This window comes from Grus americana, chromosome 4 (assembly GCF_028858705.1).
Source record: "Grus americana isolate bGruAme1 chromosome 4, bGruAme1.mat, whole genome shotgun sequence".
Lineage (NCBI taxonomy): Eukaryota > Metazoa > Chordata > Aves > Gruiformes > Gruidae > Grus > Grus americana.
The window spans coordinates 9,071,293-9,080,087 of record NC_072855.1 but is presented as its reverse complement, the minus strand read 5'-3'; the positions used below and the strand labels follow the sequence as shown (position 1 = coordinate 9,080,087).

At 44.6% G+C, this 8,795-nt stretch overlaps 1 protein-coding gene across 6 annotated transcripts in view; it reads right to left on the bottom strand.

Moving 5' to 3' along the window:
* Positions 1-4,775: 4,775 nt before the first annotated feature.
* FGFR3 (fibroblast growth factor receptor 3) overlaps positions 4,776-8,795 on the bottom strand; it is a 55,249-nt gene continuing 51,229 nt past the window's right edge. For all 6 annotated transcript variants that reach the window (XM_054824491.1, XM_054824492.1, XM_054824493.1 and 3 more), the window contains exons 15-18: positions 7,905-7,975; positions 6,324-6,461; positions 5,751-5,856; positions 4,776-5,664 (exon numbers count right to left, since the gene is read on the bottom strand). In XM_054824491.1, the coding sequence (XP_054680466.1) occupies positions 5,500-5,664; positions 5,751-5,856; positions 6,324-6,461; positions 7,905-7,975 (480 nt within the window). In that variant the 3' untranslated portion in view covers positions 4,776-5,499. The remainder of the gene's footprint in view (positions 5,665-5,750; positions 5,857-6,323; positions 6,462-7,904; positions 7,976-8,795) is intronic.

Here is an 8,795-nt window from a genome sequence, read left to right as displayed (position 1 = left end):
CCCTCCAAAAGGGCCTGGGACAGGTGCAATGGTTATGGGCTGGTCTTCAATGGGCACCAGCCAGGAGAGCTGATCACAGAGTGGTGCATCTAGGCACAAAATGTCCCTGCAGGGCTCAGAGATGATTGTATCACCGTGCCTTGGGACACTGATGCCTTTCCTGGTTTTAGATAATAATCTTGTTGGGGCAGGGTACGATGCTTCTCCTGCTTGATATGTTGCCTACACCCAGGATGTTGCTTGTGAAAAGCAACACGATGTTGATGAAACAGAGAAACTAAATCAGAGCTAACATGGTTGAGAAAGTGGAGGAAGAAGAAGGTACAAGCAAGAGTGACAAATCTTTTCCCTGTCTCTTGGTGAGCCCATGGTCCTGGACCATGAAGCCCTAGAAAGCACTTCATCTCCTGGCATGTCCTCTGGCCATTCCCTCGTGTCCTCCCAGTTAGTAGCTCTGTGGTGTTGAGCAGATCCATCATTCACCTTTTACACTCCTTTTTCATGTCAACACAACCCATGTCTCCATATTCCCTTTCTGCAGGTTATGTAGCCTCTGGGAGGGATGAACTTGCTCAGAGGAGTCCACCGGCAAGAGACACCTCCTTCAAGAGTTTTAAATGGCATCGGCCACCAGGAAACTTTGCTATTTTTGCCATCTTTTACTGACACCTGCAGGACTTCAGACTTTTCTTCCTTTTGCCAAATCCTCCCTGTCTCACCAGGGAGCCATGACCAATGAGAATAAATCACAATTTTAGTAATTTGTTTGAATGTTGCTATGAAACAGGTCATGGCAGCCAGTGCAAGCCCTATTTGTGTAGTCACCCACAGAGGAAAAAAGACATTTGTTCTGCTTTGAGAAATACTTCTTTCATGTGGAAAGGGCATACGGTTTGGGTGGAAAGCTGCAGCCACGAAAGGGGAGGATGACCTGCGGTGGGATGTTCATCAGTGACGAAGCCCAACTGAGCAGCTTCGCAAACGTTCCTTGAGATTGTTTTGCACATTGGTCAATGCGCATCACACACTGCAGCCAAATATCCACCCTCGGCTAAGAATTGGCTGCATTGTAAGGCAATTACAGTAAAATATTACCCCCTCCTCCCTAACCCACAAGCAAACACTGCTGCGGGTGAAGGCCAGCAGAAGAATGACATCATGAAACCCAAGAGGGAAAGCAAACATCATGCCAGCTCCATGCACGGGTCAGCCACTGTGCCGGTACAGAGACTCACCGCTTTTAACTTTGATTTCTGTGCTCTCTGTGTGCTCGGAGGACTTTTTTTTGGAGCAGCCATAAAGCATGGGTATGCTACACACCACAGCTAACTCCAGAATGATCTGTCCCTCATGGTTTTTGAGTCCTGGTGGCAAACGGCGCACAGCATCCTCACCACCCCGCTGATGGAGCCATTTCCACGTGAGCCAGCAAAAGGCCGTTCAGCTGCGCTCCGACTGCAGCCCTGGGTGACCGGGGATTGTCCCCTGGCCCACACTGCTCCTGCTGGGGCAGGGCTCAGGGCTGGCCATCAAAGTGTGTCCTTAAAGCATGGAAACTACTCATTCCAGGTAGCAAGACTTCTCCTTCCACAACACAGAGCATCTTAGTAGTGCTCAAAGAATGTTTTTTTCTTAACAATGGCAAGGAAATGACCTAAAATGCATGTAATTTTTTTTTTTTAATTCTGCTAGGATGTGCAGTGGTGGTGCCAGTCCCAGTGCCACAGATGTAACCTGCTCAGACACATGCACTCCCATTCCCAGCTCCTTAAAACTAAAAATGCCTGCTACTGTATGGAGGCTATACATAGGCAGATAAACTTGCATGCAAAAATCGAGGTGTCTGGGATGCAGTTCCACAGGATCATTTGTAGGAACCCATTAATACTACATGCAAGTGCTGGTAGGATCGGCCCCATGTTTCCCAAGCTGCAACATCACCCCGTGTCATCTGCTACCAGCGAAACAAGGGTTTACTGAGCAACCTTGCTCAACCCCCACAAAGCCAAACTTGGGCTCCCCTTGCTCCCTGGGAGCCGGGCAGGATGCAGTTCCTCGTGCCCATCCCACCAGGCACTCGGTGCCCGCTCTGAAGCACTCGCCTTCCCCCCTCTCCTAGCAGCGGGCTCCTCCTGTGGACCTTGCACCTCCACCAGCATCCGCAGGGCCGAATGCAACGTGAGCAGCATGACCACGCTGGGAGAAACCCGTAACAAGTTTAATAAGCAATTCCTGCCCTTGTACTACTGCTATGTGCTTAATCCTGTACGAGAGTGGGGGTTCAATACCTCCGTACCTGTACGCATACAATGGCTGATGCGGATATAAATATACCCACTAACAAATAAATAATACTGCCCTTAAACCAAAGTTGTTATAAATTTATTATGAATATAAAACCCGTGCTGGCCAGGACTCGCAAAGCAGCACTGTAAAACATAAATCTCCTGGCGCTACAAATCCCAGAGCCTAGAAGACTTGGTTTTGCAAAGGACCCTCACAACTGGGAATAAACCCCAAAATTTAACAATGTGTTTATTTTTTTTTTTTGTAAAAGTAAGTTTGCCATGTTAACAAAAGCAGAATAGTTTTATTTAGTGTTCATCTCACACCTTCAACAGCTGCAGCTGTCAGGCACAGAAATACAGTATTAAAATAAACTGAACAGAGTTGCTCATTGAAAAAATCACGCTATGCAAACCTGTGGATTGTAACATCAACAGTATAAAATGTAACAAAATTGGAATTTTTAATTTTTTTAAGCTTTTAAAGATAATAGTCCAGGCTATAAAACTATATAAGCATTGAATAAGAAATGTTAAAGTCAACAAGTCTACAACAGATACATCTTGTAAAAACTCAATAAATTATATATATATTTATAATATCTAGTAACATTTGAAATCATGCACAGTTTTGTACATTTTATTTTTTCAGTACAGGAAAACTCAATGCTTCGAGTACTTGGAATGTACACAATTAGCAGACATTTGTAAGAAAATACCAAAAAATTCTTTTTTATTCCAACAAAACAAAAATCTATAGAAATCTACCTTCTCAAACTTCCATTGAAGTAACCTCAAACTATAAATTATTTATTTTAGGATAAGGATTTTGTGGCTCTAAGAAGAAAAAAAAAATATCTTAAAATGAGATGCTGTCATCCTGTTATTCTGAAACATTGATATGTAATATGCACCAGAGAAAAAATGGAAAGAAAGAATTCAGGATGCAATTTGCTTTGCCTCTTCGTGATAGTAGATAAAAGTCTGGACAAAAAAAAAAAAAAAAACAAACAAACCACCCAACCCCACAAAAAACCCCAGCCCAAATCTCCCCCCTTGTCGCCTTGATCCACGCTAAAATTCCCTAGTTCACTCGTGTGCTTTTAAGCAGCTATCTGACATCGAGGAACAGACCACACAGCATTTTAAACACAGAAAATCAGGCATCACTGGCACTTTCCAACGTGTTAGATGCAAAAGAAATACGCAGTCGTTGCACCTCTCCTGCAAACAGTGTCACACTTCTTCCTATTTTGCTCACATGGCATTTCTGAAGCCCAAAATACAACGGTACTGGCAAAGGGGGGAAAAAAAAAAATTACCCCGCATCATCCAAAGTCAACATTTCGCTTTGCTGCATACTTGTTATTAAATCGACCACAAAGAATACCTTCATTTGAAAATAGAAAAATAAACACCCACACCCCCTTAATGCACAGTGGTTAAACTGATGGAAGAATTCTTGGCCCTGTTTTTTCTGAAATATGTAAAAATCATCTCTCTGCTGCTATTTGTTTGGTTTAACCACTGGTGATGTATTGAAAAATAAACTTACCTTTGCTCACTGCAATCCAGGATAAACTAATATTTTTTTAATGAATACATATATATATATTTATAACATTAAATGTAATTTGTTAAAGGACTGTACACCTATACATTCTTTCAATATTTCCCATAAACACAAAAGAAAAACTTGATTATTATATTTTTTCTCCATTTTTAATAAGTTAAAAGAAACCCCACCCTTAAACTTGGTGAAATTTAAAGTTTACAGTAATGCTACGCTATTTAAACCGATGAACAGATATGTTAATGTCTATAAATAACTTTACAAATATACATGTTAAAGTACAATTTTTAAAACAAAACTGTGAAGATATCAAACAAACAAACAACCTTTTCTTTCGCCCAGATCAGTATATCCTAGATTGCAATTGCTCGTATTTTGAGACTCTCTCTCAGTACTGCTTTATGTTGCATTAGTATTATACATTCTTTTTTTTTTAATATATTTATTTATATATATACAGGATATATTTATAGATATATACACAGACTCTCTGGAATAAACCTTTTTGATATAAGTTAAAGGCTCTTGCCTACAGGTACCCGTAACTTCTTTCTCCGAGTCACTGCACGTAGATGGAGCCAAACCGCTGGCGTCGAGGGCTGGATGGAGGAGCTGCTCCCCTCCCACTCACCCTTGGCAAGCAAAAATATGCAAACCCCAAAAAGCAAGGGGTTTTTATTTTTTTCCTCCAAAACAGCTGTTCCCAAAGGTTGGGATGTGGCTCGAGATGCCGTGTGGGCACCCAGGAGTCAGGTCCCACGTTGCTCTCGGATGGTGATGCTCTCCTCCCTGGGGACCCCACGGCCACCGCTGGGTCTCTGCCCATCCCTGGGGTCTGCTCCCACCTCGGCACGGCCCCATCGCTCCCAGCCCGGTGCAAGGGCCGGCACCACCATTTCAGATGACTTGACTGTCTCTTTTTATCTTTTTTTTTTCTTTCTCCATGATTATTTGCATTTTACTTATTTTCTTTTTCTTCTTCCAAAAAGGATTCCTTCTATGTAGCTGGGTAACACGATCATGAAGCTATAAAAACGACGACAACAAAAATATAGATATTTTTATAAATATATGAATCCCTGCAGGCAACGTGGCTTTTCAGCTCCACCAAAAAGGTTCATGTACAGATTGCATAAGCAAAGAATTTCTACATTCTTTACACCTTTTTTTGTTTGTGTTTTCTTTTTTTAAAAAAAGGAAGATTTTTTTTTTTCCTTTTCTTCGTATTGCAGGCACAGAACGGCTACTCTGGCACTCAAAATGCAAGCACAGAGGCTGGAAGGTCAGTGCCCCCCAGGTTCAACATTCCGCTTAGTAAAAAAAAACCAAAACAAAAACCAAAAATAAACAAAAAAAAATCATGTATGATAGATCATCTTGGCAAGAGATTAGTTCCTTCAGGCCAAACAGTGCTTCTTGACTTTTTATACAGCAAACGGGAAAAAAAAAACAACAAAAAAAAGTTAATTTTTTTTTTTTTTTACCCTGAACAGCTTGACAACAACACAAATCTCTGGGCACCACCATGCAGTTCCACTGGAAGATCCTTCACTACGGTTTCATCCTTGGCGCCCCACCCTCGCGCCTCTGTGGGCACGCTGCCCGCCTGTCCATCCGTCTATCCGTCTGTCCGGGTTGTCCTCACGTCCGGATGACGCCGTTGCAGGGGGAGTGCTTGGGCAGGCAGGGCTCATCCGGCAGCAGGTCATGTGCAAAGACTGAGTCGTCCCCCGAGGAGCAGGTGCTGTGGGTGTCCTGGCCGGCCGGTGAGTACTGCTCGAAGGGCACTGAGAGGTCCAGGTACTCCTGCCAGGGTGACAGACCCATCAACGCTGGATGCCCCCCGCCGGGGACCGAGCCACCCCTCCCCGTGGCCACCCTACCACACTCACATCGGTGGACGTCACGGTGAGGACCCTGTCCAGGTCTTCCACCAGCTGCTTGAAGGTGGGCCGCTGCGAGGGGACGGCGTGCCAGCACTCCCGCATGATCATGTACCTGCGTGAGAGGGGACTGTCACCCACGATGGGGCTAAGCAGTGCCCACCCGCCTGCCCGCCCACCCAAACTGCGTGAGAGAACAGCTATGGCCAATGAAACTTCAGCCATGGTGGCCTTGGTGCATGGCCAGCTGCAGGGAGGAGGAAAAGGAGGGTTTTGTGGAGCCATGCTCCTTGTTACTGATCACCTCACTCATGCCCATGTTCCTGAAGTAGGAGGAGGAACCGTCCTAAAAATGACACAGCAGAGGCCCACCCCCTCCCACCCACCAAACGAGGGCAGGCGTGTTATGTCACCTGTCAGTCGTGGGCTGAGCCAAAAGACATCAGGGTGGGTGAACCTACCCGGTGTTGGCGTCACAATTGCACGGCGGGGATGTCCCACCAGCCGGAACCATGGCCTGGAGTGGTGTTTGGCCACAGAGGGAAGGGGGAGTGGGGAGGTCACCCCCCACCATGCACTCACAGGTCGTGGGTGCAGTTCGCAGGTTTGTCCATCCGGTGGCCTTCCTTCAAGAGTTTGAAGAGTTCCTCAACGGGAATTCCCGGGTACGGAGACCCTCCCAAAGTGAAGATCTCCCATAGTAGCACTCCAAAAGACCAGCTGGAAACCAAAGAAAGATCTTTAAAATTCAATGAGGTTTTTTTTCCGAGCCCCCCCTGTATCCCCTTCCCCCTGCTTGGCTTTATTTCTGTGCAGCCATGCATAGCTAACAAAGTCATCAATAGCATGACTAATTGCCTAGGCCATTTTTACTAGTTACTTGGAGATCTCTGCTGATCCAACTCAATAGCAAAGAAATCCCAGGCACCAAGTCTGAAATTGAAATGAGCATTTAATCAGATAGGTGACAGCCCATCTATTACCCCCAGCTCTTTGTTAGGTCTTCCACCAGCTCCACTGAATGGAACAAATCAAATTATTCATGCACAGCTTCACTGAATTGCAGGCTTGGAACCACAGGCCACTAATTGTGCAAGCTGATACCAAAACTTGCTTGTTACAACACTCATTTCACTGGCCAAGCTGGGAGAAAAATACCCCAACAAAAATCAGCAGAGCACTAATGTTACACACTCCACTCCTGCAGCTGTGCTCTGGCTAAAAGTCCTCTTTTTCAAAAGTATCTTTTGCCTTCTTCGTTTTCTTTTTAAAAACAGGGATTATTTGTCTCTGTTTCGCTTTCACGCACGCTTGCTCTCCCGTTCTCTAGCTTTGATTTATCTGTCATGCCCACTGCAGCATTACCTAAGCATGGAAACTATGATTTAAGATCAATAAAAGCCAAAGGATGTGAAAAATACAGAAATAGAAAAGATTCATTTGTCCAACTGCTAGTGGCGAGCACTGGGGAGCAGGCAGGCTGGCTGCTGAATTACTGTAAAAATGCCATTATCGACCAAATATTGAAATAAAAAAGCCGGCGTGCATGCCGAGCTACTTCAGCCCTTGCAAAGTTCAGATGTGATACAGATTTACATCTAGCACAGGCTCTGCTGTTTGCTTACCGTGCCGAGGCACCAAAACGGACAAGACAGGATTAGGCAAAACAAAGGCAAATAAATGAAATGGCAAAATTAATCCCAGAATATATTTGTTGAATATTCTCTGCTCAACACTACTAACAGCAGATAGAATATTTCAAGCTCATCCCACGTACTCAAGTGAAGAGCAACTGTCTGGGGCAAAGTGTGGAGGAAGCCGAGGGTAATGTGTTTTGCATGGAATTTCTTTTTTGCACAAATTTTTTTGACTGCAGAATGAATCTCCTCATCTATAAACCGGACAAGAAATACCTGCCTGCCTTCCAATAATTTTGCATCAGCTCACTAGAGATCCTCAGATGAAAGCAACTAGATAACGGTAAAATAAAACCATGTGTGCAAAGCTGCAGCTTGGAATAGATTCATTTGCTTTTGCATCCCCGGGGACCCCAAGCAGTGAACGAGCCCTGCTTGTGCGTAGCAGCACATTTGTCTTTAACAAACTATAGATGTTGGTTTCCCTGTCATTTTATTTTTTTTAAAAAAGTACGGGTATGCTTACACATCGCTCTGGTGAGTATAGACCCGGTCAAACAAGGCTTCTGGAGCCATCCATTTCACAGGCAGCCGACCCTGTAATTAGGAAGACAATGGGAACATCCCATCAGCATATCCCTCCAGCCACAACGGCACCATCTGAATCTCCTTTTCTAATCCAGTTTGAAACATTTTCATTAACCACCACATCTGCCTTCCCGGTCAGTGGGCAAAGCAGTAGTGGCCACATATAAACAGATTAGAGCATTTGATCCCTGGATCTTCGCTGACAATCTTTGCAGTAAACGCTCTCTGCAGAGGACTGTATTTCACTGCCAAGGCAGGTTTAACCTATCAGACCGTTTAAATCTTCGCACTGGAACAGCGTCCACTGCTCATAAACGCAGCGAGCTCTGCAGCAGAGCATGGGACAACACTTTCCATCTTTTTGGTTTGACTCAAAGTCCAAATCTTGCTTAGGCTGAACTTGAAGGGAAACTTCCAAGAGTGAAGGCAAGGGCCAGCTCCTCTAAGAATTAAATCCTGATCCCGCTGGAGGCTAAGGAGGAGGCCTTATCCCAGGTTTCCAGCGGAACATCCTACATCAGGGTCATAAATGAGAATCATATGAGAAATATGAGATGAGAAAGACTAGATCAACCATAATTCTTTGGGGCTTTGCTTGGCCTCTGGAGGGAGTCAGAAAGGACCGTTTCGTGTTTGAGGCATAATTTGGCTATGGGAGGGCTTTGTCCTCTTCTGACCCGTTGTCTCACTGAGGGAGACAACTAGAGATGGGGCATAGGTGGGATGCACAAATGAGATTATGCTCTCAGCTGTCCAACACAGTGCAGACAGGGGAAATTAATCTCATTTGGAATTAAATTCCCAAGAAATTGTATTCATTTATGATTAG